The 25,235-nt window shown below is 50.3% G+C and overlaps 1 protein-coding gene across 5 annotated transcripts in view; it reads left to right on the top strand.

Moving 5' to 3' along the window:
* The window catches only part of Abr (ABR activator of RhoGEF and GTPase), a 195,141-nt gene that overhangs the window by 159,066 nt on the left and 10,840 nt on the right, over nucleotides 1-25,235 (top strand). The window contains exon 1 of one of the 5 annotated variants that reach the window (XM_087910298.1): nucleotides 16,299-16,506. The exons of the other annotated variants lie outside the window; for them this stretch is intronic. Within the exon in view, the coding sequence (XP_087766424.1) occupies nucleotides 16,345-16,506 (162 nt within the window). The 5' untranslated portion in view covers nucleotides 16,299-16,344. Of the gene's footprint in view, nucleotides 1-16,298; nucleotides 16,507-25,235 lie in introns of those variants that run through there. 5 annotated transcript variants of the gene reach the window in all.

Raw genomic sequence — 25,235 nt, forward strand, 5'->3', positions numbered from 1 at the left:
GTGGCCATGAAATCAAGGGAGGTAATGGCAAGTTGGGCCACAGGCATGATGGGTGCTCCAGGTTTCCTAATCCTTGACCCCAGCAGGTACACTGGATCAGTCTTGATCAGGGAATTTCACGTTTTTTTAAATGTTTGTTTTTATTTTATGTTTATGTATATTTTGCCTGCATGTGTGTATGTTCACCATGTATGTGCCTGGTGCCCACAGAACCAGAGGAGGGTGTTGGGTTCCCTGAAGTTAAGGACGGTTGTGAGCTGCCATGTGGGTGCTGGGAACTGAGCCTGGGTCCTCTAAGTGGTTTTAACCACTGAGTCATCTCTCTAGGTCTTTTGTTAGGAAATGATTGTTCTCTGGTACATGTTGAGGCTGAAATTTTATATCTGGATTTTTATTGGGTGCCATTGGGAACTGTGTGGGTGTCCCCATCTCCCACCTGTATTGCTCTTGCATTTTGTCTCTGGGGAGAGGGGTGGTGCCCTCCAGTAGAGGCCCAGCCATCTGCCTCATGTTCCTAAGCACGGATTTCCTGACGCTGAGGAGCCTGTACCCTATTCCTTGGTGCTGTCTCCAGGGAGACAGTGCTGCTAGGCAACCATGTGCCAGCCCTTCATTGTTTTAGAAATGGGGATGATGACAGAAAGCTCTTTAAATTCAATCCCTGTCATATGTCCTCTTAAGTAGCAGGAATCCCATCGCTGCTCCCTTGGGCAAGGCCCAAGGAATAGGTTCCTAGGCCGGGAATGGGTTCCAGGCTGGCCTGGCCAGCCTTAGGAGACAGGCAGCCAAGAACTATGAGAAGCTGCCATGCTGCCTGGGCCACTGATGGCTGTGAAATGAAGGGGTGGCAGGAGCAGCCAGCTCAGGGAGCATCATGACCCACGGCCTCTCTACAATTCAGATATCAGAGCCAGGAGTCTCCCACCTGGATGGCATCCCTGCTGCTCTGCCTGCACTGTGCTCCTCAGGTCCAGAGGAAACACCATAAATCATTGACTCTTGCACAGAGGAGCAGATGGAGGTAGTGGGGGAAGGGATGCTGCCAGGTTGTGTTTGGCAAAGCAGAGAGCACATTCTGCTAAGGGAAATGTTTCTGTGTTTAAGCTTCGAGGAATGTTAAATGCCTGGGAGTTGATATTAAAAGAAACACAAACGTTCCTGCTGCCAGCTGACCAGGCCAGTGAGTGGGCAGCGGCTCAAAGCCCAAAGCCTCTAGAGGCCTTTGAAGTTCTCTAGCCCTCAGCCTCCTGAGCACAGCCCTGGGCTCCGAGCTGTGGAGCCACCTCACCAGCCTCCCGTGCTCTGGGGAGGGCGTGCAGTGGCTTATACCTCAGAGTCGCTCGGGATAGCCAGACTGGATGGATAGTCTGCACTGAGCAGGTCCCACATAGCCAGGCCCCACCGAGCTGTAAAACAACCTGTCCTCATAGCTGCCACATGTCTAAGGAAGGTAACCCACCTAGCTCTTGGAGCCCAGGTTGCTTTCTTTCAGTAGACCCTGGCCGGGGGCAGAACCAGAGGTGGTGTTACAGTGGAGCTAGGGCCTAAGGATGCTCAATGGGAAGGTGGAGAGAAGACCCGCTCTTGTGCCCCGTTTTCCCTGGGTCCTCTCCACACAGCCCAGCCAGGGGCTGAGTGCTAAGCACTTGCTCTTACAATGAGTTGCTCTCTCTCTTCTGGCCATGATGGTAGCAGAGCAGAGAGACTGGGTCGGGCGCAGCATTTAGTGCAAACACGTGGCAGCACGAGTCACTCCTGTCCTGTCAAGTGTTGTCTGATGTGATCCTGCTGCAGCTCTGCAAGGACGGTGACCTCCCTGCCCTCCTTCACAGATGAGGATTCTCAGGCCAAGGTGCCTCTGCTGACAGTATGTAGAGAAGGCACATTGTCTGCTTGGTGCTATGTCTCTGCATCTTAGTCCTTTATCGAGAAGTCTTGCAGCCCAGGTGAAAGGTCTTGGCATGGCTACTGGCCTGGTCAAGGAGCTGGACTGATGGTCTGCTGTCTGGCATAAGACGAGCCTCAGACTGCCTTTGGTTGGAGTACTGTCCCTTCTGGGAACAGACATTTCTGCCTAGTACACCTAGAAATTGGCATGGAAAAGAGCCAATCATTATAAATTTGGAGGTGGGAGATCACAGTGCCCCTGCAGTGAGCACCCACACTTCAGGGTACCCTGTCAGATTGAAGGGCTGGTATGCCAGGTCAGCAGAGAACAGTACAAGATGCCAACAGGGCACCGAGGAAGAATCCAGCACTGCGAAAGCCCTTAGCTATGGCCTCGGGTGGGCAGAAAGGGTTGTAAGGATGAGGACATCGAGGCAGTGACGGTAAATAACCTGTCCAAGGTGAAGGCAGGAGAGCCAGCACCTGACTTAGTCAACCTCTGCCACCAGAGCCCATTGCCAGGGTGCTCTGCTGCCCCCACTGCTCTGTGGAAGGAATGGTGTGGAAACTTTACAAGGGGAAAATCATCATGGGCTGGAGGTAGGCAGGCTTCAAGGAGGATGTGGGACCAGAGGGATCTGAGAGTGCCGAATCTTTTAATTCCAAAAACAGGATGTTTGTATTAAAAAAAAAAAAATTGCAGTCATGGTACAGAGACTTAACCATCAAGAGCCTTCTCACCTGACCCGCCTGCCCTGGAGCAGACCCTTTATTATGTAATTCTGTGCCTTTTCCCTCCCTTGGATGTGTCCACCTTTAAGTAGGCTTAATCATAGTGTGTGTTTTTTATGTTTTTTTATATTTTCATGGCATAGTATCACAAACCCCTGTCTAGGCCTGCATATAGTCTTTAGATATACCTTTTAAAAGCACATTATTGAAAATACTTTTAGTCGGTTTATATAGAGCCACGGTAATTGCCCTCTTAGGGCTTTGTTGCTTTAGCAAGTGGGCAGGTTCAGGGTCAGCAGAAGCGCGGCAGGCATTTGGGGGAAGGACCCTCACGGCAAGCGCATGGGGGCAGGAATGTGCAGGGAGTGGCCCAGGAAATGAAGGCATCCAGCTTGTCCTGAACAGGAGGGGCTGTGAGCCAGGCACAAGGGAGGGGTTTGAGGCCTCCTGTCTTAAGAAGGAAGCCAAGACCAAAAATGATGAGTGACATGCCTGCCATCACACAGCTTGTCTGACGGGCTCAGGGACCCCATCGAGAGTTGGCCAGGGTGGTTGGCTACTGGGTGGAAGAGTGCGTAGCAGTGCTCGCAGGTAGAATGGTGACTGTGTGGCTACTCGGCGTCTACCCTTTGCCACTGGAGATTCACTGAAACTCCTTACCAGCTTGGTCCATCTCTCTTCAGGCTTAGGGGTCGTCCCTTTCTTTCCAGACCCATGGGGTCATTCCTAGTGGATTTTCTGTACAGCCTCCCCACTGTCTGTCTCCCTGCTGGCCTCCCCAGCCCAGCCAGGCCAGGGTAACAGCTCCCCCTGAAGCGTCCCAGGGTTCTCTGCTCTCGGGGGATTCTCTATGTTTATCCTAGTCTATTTCCAGCTACACCACTCCAGACTCCAGATGTGATCTCCCCAACTGAGACCTACCCTCTGGCTAATTAGCATATTCCCAGGGTCCAACATGTCATGGCTGGTGGGGCTGAAGGGGAAAGGCAAGCTAGGGGGATTTCTTTGACATTTACGACTAGGCCACTTGAAAGGGAACAGAGCTCTTATAAATAAATGGAGGAAGTCATGAAGGCCGGTCCCCTACCTCCAGTGCTCAGATTGGCAAATCTGACAGTATCTAAACATTCGTAATTTTCTTTTCCCTCATACTGGGGTTCATGTAGCCCAGATTGGCCTCAAATTCTCTGTGTAGCCAAGGCTAGCTTTGGATTTCTAATCCTCTTGCCTCTATCTCCCAAGTGCAGAGTTATAGGAATGTTCTGCGGGGGGGAGAGAGGTAGGTAGGTAGGAAGGAGTGTGCTCGCCACAGCATCTCTGCATAGGTCAGAGGACAGCCTGTGGGACTCCGCTCACACTTTTCCCTGTAGCCATCACCACCATGTGAAAGTTTTCATCCTTCTCTGACAGCTGCACACCCATTCAGTACTCACTGCCCTTCTCCCCTCCCCCAGCCTCTGGTCACCACCATTCTCCTCTCCTCATTTGACCACTTAGTGTAATGCCTTCAGGGTCCAGGCGTGTTGGTGCCCTCCCATTCGCCTTCCCCTTTCCTTCCTTTTGAGGGCTGAGTAATACTTCACTATTATGGGCGTACTGCATTTTATAAATGGGTCCATCACTTGTCCATCCGTGGACATTTGCATTTGCTCCACGTTAGACTCTCATAGTTTCAAGTGGAAAAACAACCAAAGCATAGTCCTTGTAGGTGCAGATTTCATGGTCTCCTAGCCTCGTGTGTGCTTGTCGCTTCACCTGTGAAAAGACAGCAGCATTTTATGCCCCTGGGAAATAGAAACTAGGAACTTGGTGTGGTTAAGCCTCTTCTGACCTTCAGCCCCCTAAGGAGCATTTCTTTCTCCTTCCCTTTCCTTCCTCGGCTCTCCTGTCCATTCTCCCCTTGGCTGTTATTGAATGTGGTGTCCACAACCTGGGCTGTGGGTCAGAGAACTAATTCCTAGTTCCTTGGCCTTGTGGAGCCTCAGTTTCCTACTTAACTGAGGCTCCTCCTTAACTGAGGAGCCTCAGTTAAGTAGGAATTATTCCCACTCTTCACTGCCATCTTGTAAGATAACAGGGACTGGAATCCCACCTGGAGGAGCAGGTCAGAGCTCTGAATGCACACCCATGCCTTTCACTGCTTCCCTCTTAAATTTGTCTGCTGGGCACCCTGTACGTGACAAGCACAGATCAGAGGATCCTGTGAGAACAGGACTTCCCGACATAGTAAAGAAGCCATGAGAGGGTTTGCTCCTTTCAGCCTTCAGCCAGCTTTGACGGGGCCTCGAGGCCAGACAGATCGGAGGCTCTGTGTCTTGCTCCTTCTGTTCATTATTTGGGAGAACAGGGTGAGTTCTTCCATGTGTCCCAGCCTTGGCTTCCTTGCCTGTAAACCAGGCTGTGATGAGAACTGACTGAGTTTCTGATGCCCTTGGGACAGGAGCTGAAACATTTACTGCTTGGGTGATGACGAGGGCCTTTGCCCTAAGCTGACCAGCTCAGCTGCCCCCACTCCAGGATTCGCCTCCTGAGGCTGCTACCTGCGAGGGTCCTCTGTGTTTGAGCAGGGGTGGCAGCATCAGGGGTGTTCTCTTCAGGTGATGGGGCTGGACCAGCTGTGGTGAAGGATCCGAGGTAGCCCTGTTCTGTGTAGAGCAGCTTGGCTCTTCTCTTGGGGCTGCTCTCTGCTGGCTCAGAGAACAGTCTGAGGAGCCCTGGAACAAGGGGCCTTTGTCAGCTACGGGAGAGCTGCTTCTGGTCTCAATTACTCTGCGAAGAGAGAGAACTTGAAGGGAGCATGGGTCAGGAGCCTGCTGGAGCAGCAGTCATGGTTCCCCTACTAACGCCTACCCTCTGGCCCCTGAACGGTCTGTTGTCCCCATCTGACTCTGTCTAATAGCCATGTGGGCCATCTCTTGCCCTGGTAGCCTGGTTCTGGGACACTGCCCAGGTGACCTATCGTCTTTCCCTGAGTAGATGACGCGGCTGTTAATGAAACTCCTTGACACTTTGTTCTATTTGTCCGCCAGGCTGTGTTTATAAACACGGTGACCACAGCCAGTTCCGTGTTCCCTGGGAGAGGGCATGTTTTAATTGAAAGTCAGGGAGCCAGGGAAGGGAAGCCTCGGCCAGTGACCCTCTTTCCCTCTTATCCCTTCACTCTATCTAGTACACACATCACAGCTCCCTGCCCTAGAACATAGGTATAGCTTTTCTGAAAGACAGACTCCCTCCCTGCCTCCTGCCTGTGCCAGATATGAGTGTCCAGACAGCTTCCAAGCTCTCTTCCTCCCTGTCCCAAGTTCACGTTTTGTGGCCCTGCTGCCAGCTGCTCTCGGTGCTGCCCCAGGTGGGGTGCCTTCCTTTGCCACGGTCACTACCCCTCGATCGTCCTGGAGGCACGTGGGAACAGGCTTGGTTTAGCTCCTTGCCTCATACACCATCCTCTGGAAGGATCTAGATGACCATTGTCCTGCCAGGAACTCATCTGCTCCAACTGTTGTAGATTCCTTTCCCTTGCCCCAGTGGCCCTACTGTTGCTGTTCAAGGCTGGTCTGGCTGGTGTGCATGGAGAATGGGTAGAGGTACATTTGTTGTGGGGGCATGGGCAGATCTGGGAGAGTGCAAGCCTCCGCTGATGCCCAGGTGACCTGAAGACAGGAAAGACAGGAAGTAGATGGAAGCTCCCCTCCTCCCTGTTCCTCTCTATCTGGAACTTCCATCTTGGCATGTAGGCTTGATGCCACTCCTAGCCCCATCTCTGAGGATAGGGAGTCCAGAAAGGATCTCGCTACCTGCTTCCTTCAGGCCCTCGGAACACCCTTGCAAACCATGGGAAGGGTGCTGTCCCATCAGTTCTGGTTTGGGGGCCCCCAGACTCAGAAGCAGAAGGCGAGTTCCATGCCAACAACTGGGCATAGATACCTCTCAGAGCATGTCTTTTCAGACCTGGATGAACACCAGGAGACTTCCCTTCAGGTGGGGGCTGCTGCTTTGCCCTCCTAGAATCAAAATAACTGATCTAGTACCTACTTTAATTTGTTCCAAAGCTTTAAGAAAAGGACTCAGCAGAAAAACTCCAAGGAACTCCCTGAGTTATGGCTGAAACTGCCTATGTGTGCCCGTACAGGGTACCCGTAGAGTGGATTCTGCTGCCTTCTCCAGGATGCTCTGGTGTTCATGGCACTGAGGGTGTATGTACTTGCTATTTGGTAAGTCCTCACCCTGTGAGATTAGGTATTTGGATTTGTCCACATGCAGCCTGCTCACACCCTTGAAGGTATTTGCTGAACTACAGTAGCTTCCAGGCAGACCCCAGAGTGACTTGAGAATCCAAGATGGCCTAGAAAACACCGATCTGAATGAATGGATAAGTGTTAGCTCATCGGAATTCTTACAGAGGTAGGAGACACCTACAGTTTTCCCAAAGTAGAGCTAAGAACTGAGTTCTGAATCAAATACTCTACTTGAGAACAAGAGCTCCTAACCTGGGCAGGACGCGGTTGCCTCGACCTTTAATTCCAACACTCAGGAGGTAGATACAAGTAGTTCTTTGTGAATTTAAGGCCAACCTGGTTTACGTAGTAAGTTCCAGGCCATCCAGAGCTACAGAGTGAGACCCTGTCATCAAAAAGAAGGGTTCAAAAGGTTCTTAATCTCTGTAACTCCCCATTTTCCCTACCCCGAGGGGGAGCGAGAGCCAGTGGCAGCTGCCAGAAGAGAACTATTGACTCTGCTGGAGAGAACTTTAGCTCTGAACCGTAGATACCGGGAAGGAGAATCTAGGGCCATGTGATTCAGCCTGTAGAGCTTGGGAACTTGCAACGGGAACGTGCATGGCCCCGAGATGGGTGAAGGCTAGAGAACAGAGCAGGTGGGGTCCTTGTCCAGTTGCAGCCAGACTCACTACTCTTGGCATTTTTTTAACCTGATTTTGAGATAGGGAGATTGGGGCATAAATTTTCATATGAGGTACTAGAAAGAGATGGTCCAGCAGTTAGGAGCTTTTACTGCCCTTGCTGAGTGCCTGGGTTCAATTCCCAACGCCCATGTGATAACTCACAGCTGTCTGTAACTCCAGTCTCAGGATACTCTCTACTGTAGTGTGACCTGAGAGGCCCCGTGTGTCCAAAGCACACCTCTGGGGTCCCCAGGGGGTCTCATCTGTGTATGCCTCTGGCTACGTCCTGGGTCCTGTCCTGAAGTCAGGGTGGAGTAGATGGGCATGCAGGGTGGTGTTCTTCCCACCGTGTCCTTCAGTGGGTTTAGTTCTAAATGATCAAAATGTTCCCAAAGACTCAAGTGAATTTTCCACCCTTTCCACGGTCAAATGTGCCGTGAGAAACACAAGGCATTGCCAGGGACATGCTGTCCATCCAGTCTTTCCACAGGAGATAAACTCTTAGGCAATTTCAGCCTCTCTTATGCATCTACAGTCACTGTGAACTCTGGGAACAGCAACCTGGGGTGGTCAGGCAGCGTGAAGAGAGGCTCCATAGGAATCAGTACTCTGGACCATCCATGAACCAATACAGGCTTCTGAGGAGACAGCAGGAGAGCAGATCACCTTGAGTGGACTTGGTAGTTTTTGCATCCTAGTTAGAGTGTATATTTTAAACTTAGTCTGATCCTGAAACCTGCTTCCAGCCCTTACCCTGGACATCTATCTATAGCTACTGATACCTGCTTAGGAACAAAGACTTGGGGTTCCAGAGCTTACATTGCTATAACCCCATATATGGAGTTTATCAGGGAAAGGCACTTGAGAAGCTCTGGAGCCTGGGAGGGCAGCAGACTCCCTAAAGAGCCCTGATTACATCTATTGAGCCGGGGCATGGGGTACTCACTGGGGAGTGGCCAGGGTGCCATTAGGCTGAGTTCTGCTTTGAGCTGTAAGAAGGGCCTCAGCCCAACATGTAGTGAGTATCATTCAGTGGCAGATGAATAAATGAGTGATAAGTAGCTTCTTGGCTTAGCTCTGCTAATTGACTGCTTGCTGACTTTGAGCTAGGGGCTCCCGTTGCTGGGCCTAGTGAAGGTCTGAACGTTGCAGATACTAAGGACTTATTGAGTGGGTTATAACCTTAGAAAATGGGTCTTGATTTCTCTTCCTGGGGAGACTGCTAACTATCAGTATATGTGTTTTAGCTAGGGTGGTGTCTTAGGGTTACTATTGCTATGATGAAACACCATGACTGAAAACAGTTTGAGGAGAAAAGGGTTTAATTTGGCTTACACTTCCAAATCACTGTTCATAATTTTTTTATGTTTTTTGTTTGTTTGTTTTGTTTTTCGAGATAGGGTTTATTTGTGTAACAGCCCTAGCTGTCCTGGAACTCACTCTGTAGACCAGGTTGACCTTGAACTCACTTGAGATCTACCTGCCTCTACTTCCCAAATTCTGGGATTAAAGTCATGTACCACTATCATCTGGCTTATTTTTTTTTCTTCTAAGATTTATTTATTATGTATACAGTGTTCTGCTTGCACACCAGAAGAGGGCACCAGATCTCATTACAGATGGTTATGAGCCACCATTTGGTTACTGGGAATTGAACTTAGAACTTCTGGAAGAGCAGTCCTTGCTCTTAACCTCTAAGCCATCTCTCCAGCCCCCTTTTTTATGGTTTGTTCTGTTTTGTTTTGTTTTGTTTTTTTGTTTTTAAGACTGGGTTTCTCTGTGCAGCAGCCGTGGCTGTTCTGGAATTCGCTTTGTAGACCATGCTAACCTAGAACTCATAGAGCTCCATCTGCCTTTGCCTCCCAAGTGTTGGGATTAAAAGTATGTCCCACCACCACCTACCCTCACTATTCATCTTTGAAGAAAGTCAGTACAGGAACTCAAGCAGGACAGAAACCTGGAAGGAGCTGATACAGAGGTGAGGGAGGAGTGTAGCCAGAGTTTTTCTGTCCCGTCTGTCAGCTCTATCCTAAATAACCACACAGAGACTTAATATTAATTATAAATGCTCAACTGATAACTTAGGCTTGTTACTAACTGGCTCTTACATCTTAAATTAACCCGTATTTCTTATCTATGCTCTACCATGTGCTGGTACCATTTTTCAGTACAACATGTTCATCTCCTACTTCCTCTGCATCTGGCTGGTGACCTCTCCTTCTTTTTTTCTCTGTCCGTAAGTCTCACTTAACCTCTTCCTGCCCAGCCACTGATCATTAGCTCTTCATTAATCCAATCAGAAGGCACCTTGGCAAAGACACATCTTCACAGTGTACAAAAAGATTATAACATTTTCCCCTTTTGTCTAATTAAAAAAGGTTTTAACTTTTAGAAAGTAAAACTACATATAACAAAAACAGTAATCAATAATTACAGCTATAATATCTAGTCCATTTGTATTTGGAAAAAATTAGAGAAAATATTATCTACTTTACCTTTGTGAGTCTAGAGTTTTATACCTAATATACCTTTTATCATAACTAAGGAAAACTTTAAGTCTAATCATTTAATATGTAACTTCATCAAAGACCCCAGAAGAGTATAATGTTATTTAACAACAGGAACATCAGGCTGCCATGACCAATAATAATTTGCAACCAACTCCCTTAAACAAAGACAAACATCCATAATCTATCTTTTGGGAATGTAGGCGTTATTTTCTCTAAACTGCTTCCTGTTGTCTTGGGGTGCTAGCATCCAATTTTTGGGAAACCCTGAGAAAATTTAGGATAATGGTTAAATCTTTGCTGGAGTAGTGTGTGACCCTGGACCATCCCAGCTTGCAACCTTGAAGCTGTCCTGGATGCAGAACTCTGAGAAAACTGCAACAGAGGCATCTGAGATGTTAGATCACCTAGGCTCTTTGTTTTTATTGGTGTCTTGTTCCCTTACTCTGAAAACACATAAACTTTTAAAGGTAAAGTACATATCTGCACTCATTCAAGTATAGACTGTGTGTTGTACACAAGTCAACCACGAATGATTTTTGTTGTATGTTTGAGCAGGTAAATTATGTTACATGTTTTGTGGGTGTTTTTTTGTTTGTTTGTTTTTGTTTTTGTTTTGAGACAGGGTTTCTCTGTGTAGGCTTGGCTGTCCTAGAACTCACTCTGTAGACCAGGCAGGCCTCAAACTTACAGTGATTGCTTGCCTCTGTCTTCTGAGTGCTGAGATTAAGGCGTGCCACTGCCCAGCAGGATATTTTTTTTATGTTTATTTCTTTGAGGGTCTTCCCCTATGAAACCTGATCATCTTCAACTTTGAACGAATCTAAAGCCTTTCATTTTCTCTGGGAACAGAAGCACAACCTCTTCCCCAAAGCAGTGTATCTTTTGACTTCTATTTTGAGGTCAATATATTCTTAAAATATGTAAATTGGTTTAATCCAGCAGTTTTCATAATCCGGTGCCCTTTAGTAGCTATGTCTCATTCATCAGCAGTCAGAAAATTTAAAGACAACACAGTACCATACAGGATCCAGACTCCTTGTGTATGTTCTATCTCTATGTGACTTTTTTTAAAAACTCTCTTTAAAACTTTTATTATTTTTAAACTATTTTTTCTATGACTATCTATATCCTTTCTCTTTTCTCTCCGAAGCCTATGGACATTTTTAACACACTGTTACCCATTCAGAGTTTTTAGATCTGTCTTTTACTGCACATCTATAATCTTTTCTGTTTGCATGAGCAAAACTTAAACCCACCAAGCAGCCTAGCTCATGGCGTGCTGGCAGGGCTCCCACCAGTGGTTCAAGCCCATGGGCAGTGGCTGGGAGATACCTCTCTGTACTGAGGCCCACGTGAGGCACTGTGGGACTGAGAAACTGTGTTTGGCTCCATTTTTGTGTTTGGAACCTTTTCTTAAGCTTTTTTAGGTTTTATGTGGATATACATAGGCTCTCATTGGGCACCCTTTGTAAGCGGGGTGTTTTCTGTCTCTCCAGTCAATTGTCCCACCAGTAGGCTACCAAATAACAACACTGAGACTTATTATTAACTATAAATGCTCGGATGATAGCTTAGACTTATTACTAACTGGCTCTTACATCTTAAATTAACCCATGTTTCTTATCTACACTCTACCATGTGATGGTAACTTTTTCAGTGCGACATTTTTTTCTCCTGCTTTCTTGGTGTCTGGCTGATGACCTTGCTTCCCTCCATGCTGTCTTTCCCTGTCCGTAAGTCCCACCTAACCTCTTCTTGCCCAGCTATTGACCATTAGCTCTTGATTAATCCGATAAGAAGGCACCTTGGCTAAGACACATCTTCACACTGTATAAAAGATTATTCTCTAGCAGAGGGAGTGCTGCTTACTGGCTTGCTTCCCATGGCTTGCTCAGCCTGTTTTGTTATAGCATCCAGGACCTCAATTTCTTATAGCATCCAGGACACCCATTGTCACCACCCACAATGAGTGGGTGAAGGACCCTCCCCCATCAGTCACTAATTTAGAAAATGCCCTACAGGTTTGCCACAGCCAGATTTTTGTTGTTGTTGTTGTTTTTTGGATGGTTAGTTGGTTGGTTGGTTTTGGTTTTTTACGACAGGGTTTCTCTGTATAGCCCTGGCTGTCCTGGAACTCACTCCATAGACCAGGTTGGCCTCGAACTCAGAGATCTGCCTGCCTCTGCCTCCTGAGTGCTGGGATTTAAAGGTGCACCGTTATCACCGGGCATGCAGCCAGATCTTATGGAGGCATTTCTTAATTGAGGTTCCCTTCTCTCAGATGACTTTAGCTTGGGTCAAGTTGACATAAAGCTATCCAGCACAGCCGGGTACTTGTCAAGAGCACACAGGAATGTAGGACCTACCTGCAGAGCCATCATGAGGGGCCAGGGCCCTCTCCTACTCTCTGCTGCTTTCTCCTGTGATGTGCCGCCTCTCCCCTAGCTGGCACGGCCTTTCCATAGGACCTGGTCCCTGGACTTAGTGCTTGTCTTCAATCCTCCTCTGTTCCCAGAAACCTCAGCCTGCCTTGCCTTCCATTAGTCTGCCTTCCAGCTCCTTTCAGCTTCGTTCCTTTAGACCCACGCCACATTGCTGTCTTCTCAGACCTAGACGCCCCCTCCCTACCCTTCTCCCCCAGGCTCCTGTGTTCTACCAGGATTCTCAGAGTGGCCTGTTTTGGGGCGCTTCTCCTATCACTTAGGAGTCCCCAGTAGGGGGAGCTGGCATTTTGAGGAATTGGGGTTCCATTCTGGGCTGGGAGGAGGTAAAAGTTGTTCCGAGAAAACAAGTCACTCTAGAGAGGCAGCCTCTACATTCTGAGGTTCTGAGTAAGAACCTTCCTGCTGTGTTCATAGACCAAAGGACTTGCCCCAGGGCTGTCCCACCCATAGCTGTTAGCAAGGTAGTACTGCTGCGGGAGACCCTGTTCCTCTATAGCAGACCCAGCCCACGCTGTGTTCAGGGATTGGGCATTTTCCCTTTTGACCTCTTTTCCCTCAGCAAAGTCACTGCTGATCATTTACCCCAATTTTGCTTCAGTCACATCTGTGCTGGTTGGAGGGATCCCTCTCTCTACATAGAGCCTAGGGTCCTACTCACCTCGCTCTAGGGACAACTACTCTTTGCTCTGGCCAAGAGCCAAGTGAAGGGATGAGGGAAAATATGATAGTCCGCGAGGGATGTTTTTAATTCCAAAGGCAGCGACATCTGTTCCTTCATGAGACTTTACCACCCAAGCTCTGTTTATCCAGACACAGGGGCCCTCCATGTCCTCAGAGGCGGTTCTGCCAGGTGTGGCTGAACAGGGAGGATACAGCAGAGGGGGACGTCATTACTTCCTGGGTGGCCAGGCTGGTGTGAGCTTTGCCTATGTAACAGAGATGAGGACTGACTGTGATTGGCTACAGAGACCACTGTTCATACTGCTGCTTTTGAGGAACACTCTGGGATGTTCATCTTGCACACCCCTTCTTCTGCCCTGCTTTCAAGAAGGCCTGAGTGAGGCTTGGAGAAGCGAAGGCAAATTTGTGCTGTCCCCAGAGGAAGGCCCAGTCCTTAGGGAGGAAAGAAAAGCTGAGTATCTCCAGGGAAGAGGCTCCCAACTCAGCTACCCATCTGCTAAGGTACCTTTGTCACCATGGAGACCAGTTGGCCATTGCTTATCCAATCAGAGCTTGCTTTACCCAGACAAGTGTTGAGCCTGGGGTTCTTAAGACAGACAAGTGTAGGACTTTGGGAACAGGATTTATCCTGCCCCTTTTCTCCCACACACCCGTGGGGAGGGAGTGATTCCCTGAGACTGCACTCTGTGACATTTGACCCAGCTAGAGGGAAGAGAACCTTAGGAAGTCAGTGTCAGCCATTCTGAGATTAACAAGCCAGCACCAAATACCAGCTGTGCGTGTGCAGCAGGTGAATGAGGTGAGCAGTTCAGAAGGTACCTACCCGGCTAGTTATGCAACCAGCCGTTGCACCTTTGTGAAGAGGATGCTGAGCACAGCAGGGACCTGTGGGAGGGATGGAGCGACTTTCCCCATGCACATGGTTCCTCCTCTCCGCAGAGTGTCCCTGATTCCCTCCTGCCAAGAGTGATCTTTCTCTCAACTTTTTTGGTACTTTATCTTCACTGTCCTGGTCGTATAACCCCGGGCAGAATGAAGGCAGAGAGAGGACACCTCAGTCCTCATGTGCTACATAGTAGGTGCACGAAAGTGCTTCTGCCCCCTGCTGAGAGTTAAGTCCCACCTCCCTGCTGCCCTTGGGTTGCAGCTTTCTCCTGGCTGGCTTTTGGTTCATCTGATTTCTTAGCTCTTACTCCAGGGTCAGGCACTTAGCCAGGCCTTCCTCATGGAACCCTGGTCAAAATCAAGAGTGTCATGTGTACTTCCCAAAGTGTCATTCCTTCGAAGTGAAGAGAGCAGAGATGCTCTGACTTCAGTCTACTCTAGTTGCTCTATTTCCCCAAATGTAAAGCAGGAATGCTTGTTCTTCATAAGGTTGGAGGGAAGTTCTTAGCCCTTACATGTCAGTGTGGTACTGTCCACTCAATGAAGAGCAGTCTTTCTCTGTTCTTGGCTGGCTCTGCAAATAAACTAACTGCCCCTTTCCCAAAAGAAAACCCCCAAGGACTGTCATTGTTGAGAACCAGCGGGGTATTCAGAAGGCCAGACTGGTTCCTAAACATCAGTCCATCAGTCACTTCTCACCATATCCTGAGAACTTAGCCATACTTCAGCCAGGCAGTGGTTGTGACCCACGGGGGCTTTGGGGGCCCCTGCTGTCCCTTCCTGGCTGCAGCTGTATCTGTAACTCAGACCAGAATGCTGCTTCTCTGAGCCCCAGTTCTCACAACTCTAAAACGGAAGCGTGAGCGGCACTGTCATGTAAGTGCAGTGCTGAAACCACTGTGCATGCTACCTGGCTCATGGTTGGCACTGTGTGGATCGAGGTTTCCTTCCTACATGCCCAGCTTTGCAGTGGTGGGATGGCCAGGATAGCTGGGTTGCATTTACCCTAACCATCTAGGTTCTGGCTTCTCTCTGATCTTTCTCTTTAAATTGCATGGTTAGCTTAAGATAGGAGTCACCTCTCGTTCTTCAATTAGAACAAGAGCTTGCTCGGCCTCAGCATGGTGATGCCCAGCACTGGGGAGGCAGAGGCTGGAAGAGCTCTGAGTATGAGGCTAGCCCCGCCTACATAGCCAGTGCTACATTAAGAGATCTGTCTCAGGAAAACAAAACAAACAAGGGGAAAAAAAATCAAACCAAGCACTTACGAGTCTGTCTACCAAGATACTGCAGTTGCTTCTGTGCTGTTGGGCATCCTCTGCCCCCTGGAGCAGAAGTCTTTGTTGGTGAGGTGCACAGGGCTGCATCTAAAAGCAGCAGTGGAGGAGCACTCCATGTCAGACACCCATGACCAGAGCCACGTCTGCTTTCTCACAGTTACTGCCGAGGGCCACAGGGACCCTAATATCTGCTGGAACTGCTGGGACCCCAAAAGGCTGCTTCTTTATTCTACACATTTGCCACAGGAGACTTAGGAGAAAACAGGTGTCTGGCTCTGCCATCAAGTTGGCATTGAGGAACTTGCCTTGGGGCAGGAACTGAGTGAGTAGAGAAGTGGAACTCCAAAGCAGTCCTTTGCAAGGGAGGCAGGCAGCTCTTCGAGGCCACGTGCAGCCTTTACCCACAGCTCTAGCCGCTGGAAGTCTCTACCGACTTGGCCTCAAGTCTGGATACCTACCCAAGCCCCAGGAGCAGCCTGGTGGTGAAGGAGTTAATGACTAGGAACTGGCTTGTGCTTAGCTGCTTGTCAAACTTTATTTAGTAGAGGCTGGAAGGAGAGATAGAGGGTGGGTGAGGAGGAGCCCCAGCTTGCCAAGAGTTAAACCCCAGGCCTGCATGGTTTTTGGAAGGGGCAGCTCTGAATCCTACTTGGAGTCACTTTCTTTGGTGGGGCGGGAGTGTATGCGCACTGTCTGCAGCTGGCTCTGGTGCGCACCCGCACTCCGTGTCCTGGTAGCTGCGGCTCACCTGAGAGGGCAGCAGGCTGCCTGAGGGGAGGCACTGAGCCCTGGTGGTAAGCTCAGCTCAGACTCTGCTGCTTCCTGGCTGCAGTCTCTAGGGAGGGGGAAGAAGGGGGAGGACGCAAAGGGAGGGGAGGAGAAACCCGAGCCCCACGCCCCGCTGCTTCAGGACTGCCCCACTAACAGTCCCTGCTAAGCACTTGTGTGCAGACGGCAGCTCTCTCCAGAGCTGTGCGCCTCTCCGCATTTCTGCCTGGAGCTGGACCGGCAGGCTGGTCACCAGCATGACGGACATCCTGCCTCAGCCCGACTGCAGCCTGAAGGCAGTGTGTGAATCCCTGGAGCATTGCTGCCTGGATCCGCTGGAGGAGCCAGGGAACAAGCGTGTACCCAATACAGGTGCCAGGCTCTGGGGCCGAGTGCGCAGTAAGCTGCTCCGACACAAGGTGCTAGCCCGGGCTGGCGGGGTGGTGGAGGGGTAGACTGGCTGCAGGGCTGCGGGAGGGCTGGGGACTCTGTCTACCTCTGCACTGCTGCTCCTGCTGGATCCCAGAAGTCCCAAGATAGACTGGAATATGGGTCTGAGTATTCTTTAAGTGGCTTGAACTTTGATAAATGCTGGTGGCGACCCCCACTCTAACCCTGGCTGCCTTCTCTGTATCTGTCTATTGCTCAGCAGAAGGAGGTTTGTGTCCTAAGTAGACTCTGTCTGGCTTCCTCCTGAATATAAGCTGGCAGGAATAGGAATAGGCAGGCAGCCTCACTGGGTCTTATTGTTCTCCCAGGAGCCCAGCACAAGCATGATTACCCCCAACCATCTCTTACGGATATCAGCTCTCTATTCCTTTGCTGATGGGCACCTCAGCATGGCCTGCCATGTGAGCTTTCTTTGTGCAAGCTGAAAGGATCATTGCCACCCGGGAGGAAGGACTGGTGGTGGATGGGGAGTAATGTGCTGAGTCTGGGGGCTCTAGACTGCTTCTTCAGGGACCACCCAGCCAACTATTGGCCTGGTGCCAACTGGTTATCCAGCAACTCTCACAGCATGCCAGGGGGTTCCTGACCGAGCTATGCCAGGGCAAGCTGCCTGCATAGTCTTGTCTACAGCCCCAGACCTGAGTTGGGATTAAAGTCTGAGATGGAAGTTGGCTATCCTGCAGCTGGGCGGGCTGCCTTGGGGCTGGCTGTAGGCCCTGGCCTCAGGCGGCCAAGGAGAAGCCAGACCCAGTGCCCAGCACACAGTAAGCGTTTGATAACTCCACAAACGGGATCAACCGCCTAAATTGTTACAGGGTGTCGGTTCCGGTTGGCCAGAGCTTTGGTAATCCTTCAGTTTAGTTGAGGGACATAGAGTCTGTGATGGGACTTGCAAGTCTCCTTGTGGCTCAGAGGAAGGTCCTCTGCTGAGATCTGTGCCAGCCAGCACCTGACAAGAAGGATGGTCTTGGGCCCATTGGCTCCTGTTTGGTTTGATCTCCGTCCAGTGAGGCATATTTGACCCTATAGAGGTGACATCAGTCCTGGAAAGTGCTGGGCAGGGCAGCAACTTGAGCTGTCCTGCTTTGGCCCCTGTGTCACCTTCAGTCTCCCTGAGAACTAAGCAAGCAGAGCCCTACTGGCCCTGGCAGCTCCCAGAGCCCCTCTATGCTGAGGCAGCTGTCTGTTGCCGGCAGCTTGGAGCCATCCCCACCCTGTCCTCCTCTCCTAGGTCTTGCTGAGGCCAGCAGACACCATTCCCATACCTCAAGGCTGGCCAGAAACTGCTTTAGCAGGTTCCTGACCTAAAACTAAGCCAGTCAGATCCTTGTACCGTCTACCTGCCTCCCTGGGTACCTGGCAGGTAGGGTTAAAATTCTGCACCTTGAAAGCCACGCTTTCACTTCTCCTTTCATTTGTGGCTGGCAGAACAGAAGCCACTTTAGGGGCTCATTGGCTGGCTTGACTCTCGGTGGTATCTGACAGTTGTTTCTCTGGCCGAGGGTGGCAGGCCAGCTAGGTGCTGGGCTGCCGAGCTTGTTGGTGTCAGTGTGACTGCAAGATGGCGATGGCGCAGGGCTGTGCTGTGTAGCTGGTGATTCAGTCCCCTAGCACATGCTCTGTGACAAAGGGTGTCGGTGTCATTGGTACTGCAGGTGACAGAGGGACATCCGCCCTCCTGAGCCTACCTCATTGTGCATAGGCCAGTAGGTTGGGGGGTGACACCTGTTCTTCCCTTCCTTCTGGAGCCGTTAGCCTACTTATTTCAGAGTGGCTCACTGCCAGGCTAAAGGTGCTGAGATTGATTATGCAGGACTTCAGGTGGGGCAGGGGAAAGGTTCTGCCCAGCCTGACACAAGTGATCACATTATTAATTCATTAACCATACCTTAAGAATCTGATATTATGGATGCTGAGATACCTGTGGGCTTCTGCTCCCCTCTAACCAAAACCATTAAAAGCCAGAGGGGAGAGAAGGGTGACTCCTCTGGGACCCCACACTGGGGCTAAAAAGTCTGTTCGGGTAGAAATGTCCTGATATTACAATGGAGTGTGAAACCTCTGTTTGCTGGAGGGATGGAGGCAGAGGTACAGGGACTAGGGGCAGTGCTGGACTAGGTTCCTCTTGTCCTGTCTGCAAGGAGAGTTCTGGGGCTGAAGCTTCATTCTAGGCCCTGGCTTGGCAGTTGGTTTGTTGTGCAAGCATTTAGCAGAGGACACACGTGGCATTTGGCTTTGTGGGTTCTGCCAGGACGTGCAGTATTTAACTTGCATTTCAGTTTGCATTCTTCTTTTCTTTCCTTCCTTCCATCTTTCCTTCCTTCCTTTTACTTTCTCTCTCCAGTCATATTCAAGTAGAGCAAGCTCAAGAGTTTTGCCCTTCTTCCTATCCTGCCTGGGTCTAGATTCTTAAGTTGAACCTAAGAGGCAAAGGGACTGAAAAAGGAATTCCATTCCTAATCCTGGAACAGCCAAAGGTTTTAATAGGGTCCCTTGTGGGAATCATAGAGGCTAAGTAAGAGGCCCAAAGCAAGCCAGGCCAGAGACATTTGTCTGGTGAGAAAATGAAGACTCTTAATATTTCACTCACCCACGACAAAGATGCTTCTCATTCAGACCAGATCCTGGCCAGAAGTGGAGATTCAGGCTAAACTGAAGATAGGGAGAGCAGAGGAGACTTAAGGAAAGCCTCTGGGACCTTTGTCTCTGTTTCAAAGAATGGCCATGTGGGCCTGAGAAGTCCAGAAGAGCTTCTCTTGGCAAGAGTGGGGCTGGTGTTGCTAAGTATACCTGTTCTGTGATGGCCATTAATCCACGCTGCTTACATAGAGGGTCAGAGTGGACCACGCCTGAGAAAAGACAAGATACAGGGCACCTTGAGATCGCTTGTCTGGGCAACCTTAGTGTTTAGGAGGGCCATAGCAGAGGATTCCACTGTTAGGACAGGGCAGCTCCTTTGTCCCCTCTAGTGTATCATTTGGCTTGACAGATCTTTCCGGCATAGATTTGCATCCAATATGTACATCCCAAGACATTCAATTAACCATTTCTAGCTGTTCCTTACATTGAGGGTTCAAGAGTACTGGATATAAGACACACACTTGTCTTGGGCTCATTCATTCACTGTGGCTCTGAAGGTGAAGAGAGACCTAACACTGCGTACGGTGGCCCAAGCCTGTAGCCCTAGTCTTCAAAGCTGAGCGAGGAAGACCGGCACATGTTTGAGTCTAGCTTGTGCTGCATAGTAAGACCCTTTCTGAGAAAAGAGGGAGGAGAGATATTAAAAGCTTCTGCAGTGGAAACCCCCTGGCTGTGGCTGCTGATGCTCTACCCTACTGCCATCCTCCCCAACTTCTTATCAAAGAGAAGAAACTTGTGAGCGTGCCTTTGCCATTCACAGACCCTGCCGCGTCCCTGTAGTATTCCTTCAGCTGTGGGCAAAAGAACAAGAGTGCTTCCCCCAGGACTAGAGACCCTGCAGCCCTCTGTGGGCACAGGACTGTGGTCAGACCAGCAGGTGGAACCCTGGGACCCTGTGCTTACACATCCTGGAGTGAGCAGCTCTGGAACCACATGAATAGTCTCTCAAGCCCAGTTTCCTCACCTTTCCATTTGAGCTGTCTCTCCAAAGTCCCTGACTCTGCATATCTGCTGCACTGTAGCCCCACGCAGATGCAGACCCACCCTGTACACTGTGTGTATTGCACAGGATTCGCGAACCCTGCGATGGAAGCCCTTGCTTAGGATGAACTTGTCAAATTTTTTTGGCACCTGGGATGTCTTAGCTCTTGGTACTGTATGAAGTAAGTGCCAGGCCTCTCTGGTGCTCTCCAGCATGTTTGATCCTATACACAGGGTGACCAGTTGGTCCTCCTGGGCTTGGTGCCCTGCTTTTAGATGGTCTTGGACCAGAGATTGCTGAGCCTGCCAACCAGAGTGGTTCCTCAAAGGCCAGAGTTGCTGGCTTCCAGGGCTACAGTAGTCCAGAGATGGTGAGGTCCCAGGCCCAGAAGGACAGCGCTGGGAGAGAATGAAGAAGGATCTCTAAAACCTAGGCACGTGCTGTCTGGGGGAGTTGCCACATGTTGGCGAAGGGCACTCATATACGGGGACTTAGCCTTCTGCTGAGCTGACAAGGGACTATTTGTCTTCTTTTCCTCTGTCACAGCATGCTGGGTACAGGAAAGAGCACTGGCGTTCTGTCAGCTCCCTGGTGGCCTAGAGGAACACACACACACCCTGCTCCTGGGACCCGCTCAATGCCCAGGAGAAAGCCCATATCAGTCTTGGGTTTCCAGGAGCCGTAGACCAGGTGTGTTGTCCTTGGTCTCACGGGAGCCATAGGACCTATTCCCGGGCTTCTGCAGAAAGGGAAAGGTATCTGAGGAAATGTCCCCTACTCTGGCCTAGCTTGAAACATGCGCTGGGTTGGTAGGAGCTAAGAGGCTTCATTTTTTTTTTTTCAGTCCTGGAAAAATAGCTTAACTTGCGGTGAGTCCTTGGATAAACCTTCCTTCTGGTGTGGGTGCAGAGAAGGAGCTGAATGGGTTGATCTCTGTGAATCCAGCTCATATGATGGTCTTGGCTAGGACTTCATTCCTAAGGTTTAAGCCCTCACACGCAGCAGAGTCTGGATGGGAGAAGTCACATGGGTGCATGTGGGCCATGGCCAGCCATTCACTGAACAGGGGAGAAGACAGGCAAATAGGAGTGTTTGACTCCTGTCTTGAAGGAACCCTGGTAGAAAGTTATAGCCGTCTCTAGCCTACATCCTGGGGCACGGATGTTGATGGAGTACCTCCTGTGTACAGAGCCCAGGGATATAGAGGGCCAGGCAGGGAGGCCTGATCTAAAGAAGTCTGTCAATGAGGAGGGTTATTTCAGGCTGGATGGTTTGTGAAAAGAAAATAGGGTAATGGATTAGAATGGAAGGGTTGGGAGGTTTAGCCTGGAGAATTTAACTGATGAACTTTGATGGGTTTAGCTATGAAAGATCTCGGGACAGCGCAGTCCAGACTAAGTAATCTACAGGACTAAAGCCCTGGAGCAGGTGTATTCAGAATCAGGCAAAGCTTATGCAGAGTGGAGGGAACACAGTTGAAGTCATAGGGACTTGTCAGCAGCCAAGAAGGAAGCCAGTAGAACCTTTCAGCACAACTTAGTAATGTTGATGTGTTCTGAGCATGACCGGGGTACCGGCATCAGTCTTTGCTCTTGATCTTTTCTGAGGTAAGTGCTAGCATTATCCATGCCGTTTTATATATGAGGGAACGGAGGCTTAGAGAATGACCTAGATGATGTCACTTGGTGCTTAACAGAGGAGCTGGCTCTTAAATCCAAGCAGCTGGGCTCTATATATAGGCTCTCACCTATACCACCAGCCTTATGTGGCCTCCAAGGAGGAAGCCCAGAACTTCCTCAGGCCCTGGGGCTGCTTCTCAGATATCCAGTTATCAGGGTGGCCATGCAGCCAGTTGATAACCTAGATGGGAACTTGTGGAGGTGCAAGGTTCCTGCCCATCTAGCTGCCTTGTGGGTAGGATGTGCCACTTGGCCCAACATGCTGTATCTCGGTGGTCACAGGGATGCTGTTGATGATGTATGTGAACATGAGACTCGGAGCAGATGTGAGGTCTAGGGAGGAGTCTGTTCAGAGCTGCACAGTGGAATTGCCAGTGTCCCCATTTTCACTAGAAGTAGGCTCTGTACCTAGAAAAAAAGCGTTCCTAACCAGGGTGGGGAAGTAAAGTCAGTTTTAGAAAAGGACTTTATAATTCTTATGAAACCACTGCAAGTCAAGGCCTTTGAGCCCATGGTGGTCTTCCAGACCCTTGGCATTCCAACAGCAGCCAGCATGGACTTTGGAAAGCCTGCTGCCTCAGACAGCTGAGAGCCGCCTCTGCTGCTTTGGCCCTAAACCTCCAGACAGGGCTGCTGCCCCTGCTCTTTCTGCCCTGCTGACCCCAGCATGGCCCTGGCAAAGGCGGGGTAAAATACTTTCTTTTCACTTGAAGCTTGGCCCTGAGTAGGGAAGACCTTGGCAGAGCCCCAGGACTAAGGGAGAGGTGAAGGTCCAGAAGTGGTCCGGTTTTGAGTTTTGTTTGCTTCTCCTCAAAGTTCAGCCATGCCCAACCAGAAACTAAGAGTGTGGTCTGCACAGGATCCTGAGCGCACTGAGTAGAATGCTGGGAAAGGCAGGTTGCTATGAGACTAAGAGGCTAACCTGGCTTCAATAAAAGCCTCCTTCAGAGCTGCTAAACCCCTTCCATATGTGGGCCCTGGGAACTTCAAAGTTCTTGAGAGGAGGAGGGGAAGCAAGTAGAAGCAAAGGGGCCTCATCCGGGTATCTTAGGATGGGAGTCAGCTTAGCTCACCTGTGGCTGATTGAAACAGATGAACAGACTGGCCACAGAGCACCTTTGGAGCAGCCTGGCCAGCCCTGTTGTGCCTGTTCCAGAGGGAGAGGGCTAGAAAGGCAGAACTGGCTGGGCTTCACAGTGAGGCTGCCAGGCCACTGGGAAGATGAAGCGACAATTTCCTGAGCCTGACCCTGCTCTTTTCTGACCCAATTGCTGAGCTGGAAGGCAGGATAGAGGCATGTTCCTCTGCCCTTCCCTGAGCTCAGCAGCCACGTTGACAGAATCTTAAGTGCCCTGCTGCAGGAAGGCGAGGCTGTCTCTTGGCAGATTCCTCTCCCCACTGCCTGCCCTGCTGTGCGTCTCACGGCTGTGGTATGTCCCAATGACAGGCTGGCTTAGTTTCCCAAGGGATCCAGCCCTAAGCCTGTGACTGTACTGAAGGCAAGGAAAAGTCATCCCGAGGCCACCACTGTGGCCCTTGGTATTAGAGCCATACCCACAGCAAACATGGTGCTTCCATGGCCTGGTCTCCCAGGGACACCAGACTACGTTTCGTTTAGTACCTAGTTGCAGCTGATTTTACTGAGGTTCTTGATGTGGTGTGGCGCTCGCATGCCTCTTAGCAGAGCGGCTTTAGCACACTGGATCTACTGCCCTTGTTAGAGAGCATTTCATTTTTATAAATCTCTTAAGACCTAGAGGGGAGTCTATTCCCTTCCAGAAAAGGGCAAGGGTGGGTCTCAGTCTCAGGAGGCCACAGGCAGAGTAAAGTAGGAATAGCAGGAACAATGTTCCCAGGAGTGGGGGGAGAGGGGGTAGGAAGTCAGGGGCTTGTGCAGGAGGCTGAGCTACTCACAGCCTCTGGTCTCAAGTCTGTGGCAGTGATAGGAGGGGGCTCTTAGAAAGGGGGTTCCAGGAAGTAGAGGCCTGGAGCTTTGCTGAACATTGTCATCAGGGGTGTGCGTCATCCACTGAGCCCCTGGGTGCATCCCAGGGCTCTGCTTCCTGAGGGCTGCTCATACCTCTGCTGCTCTCCTCAGAGACCAGATTTTCTCTTTGTCTCTAGCTGCTCCTAGACAGGCCTCTTACCGAAGACTAAGCAGCCCACGCAAGGGCATGTTAGAAGACTAAGCGACCACACTCACCACTCCCTGGTGGGCTAGCTGTGTGATAGAGGACATGTGGCATAGTGGAACCTGGTCCAGCCGGCGGGAGGATTCGGGCCTGAAGATGGCTTTGTCAACTGATAGAGACTAGGAAAAGAGACGCCAGTGGTAGGAGAAGCACAGAACTGCTTTGTGCCTCCTAAGCCAGGCACCGGGAAGTAGCCAAGAAATGATGTGGTTACCTGCCCTGACTGGTGAAAACTAGGCCTGGGAGGAAGGGCTTTCACATCTGAGGATGTTCCCAAAACTCATACTGCGTGTTCTCTGTCCTTGGAGCCTCTGAGCCTCACCCTTCTAAGACCATGTTGGTGCTTCCTGCCCTAAATACAGGGCCACTTCGGTCTAAAAAGAGTGACAGCGAGTGGGGATTCTAGCAGAGCCACTGCATTATGTGGCTCATGGTCTGGTGCACTCTTGGACAGTGGTCTAAAGGCCTCCACTTCTCTCAGGGACGGGGCAGGATGTGTGGCCCCAGTGAGACTGATGCTAAATGCACAGACAGCTGGATTGCTCTGTGTGTGTGTGACCACTGCTTAATAACATCCTCTAAGGGGTTTGGGGATCTGTTTCTCTTTTGCCTCGCCCCACCCTGGAGGAGCCTCACTGCAGGTTTGTTACCTGTGGCTCTCCCCCACCTAGCTCCTCATAAGCCCCATCTGCCTTTCTCCTTCAGATGGTCTGATATCTTCCACTCAGCGCCTGTGCCTGGGACCCATGGATGGTACCTGTCTTCGGGGACTAATGGTGTCCCCTCTGACTGACATCCCTGGTGGCTCCTGCACCCTGAGCACTAATCTAATCAGGAAATAGCAGAGTCTACAGTTCCCAGGGGTTATAAATAGTCACAGCAGCTCAGGCAGCATCATTTCTCTGGAAAATGTGCCATGTCCCTCTCGGCTCCCCACCCTCCCTTCTCTGTATTTAAATGACATCCTGAAATAGACTTGGTTACTTGTGGCTGCAGGCCTCCTGGGAAACTGAGCATCATTGTCAGGGTACCGAGAAGCCAAGCGGGTCTTTCTAAGGGGATATTAGGGGCACACCTGTGGCAGGAACCAAGGACATGGTAGTAGTGGGAACATGAAGAAAACAAGACCAGTGCCTTACGCACAGCTGTCCTGAAAGGTTGGAGCACGTGAACCCACAACAAGCTAGTGCTAGACCTTAGCATCA

This window comes from Myodes glareolus, chromosome 9, assembly GCF_982192425.1.
Source record: "Myodes glareolus chromosome 9, mMyoGla1.1, whole genome shotgun sequence".
In the NCBI taxonomy this organism is placed as follows: domain Eukaryota; kingdom Metazoa; phylum Chordata; class Mammalia; order Rodentia; family Cricetidae; genus Myodes; species Myodes glareolus.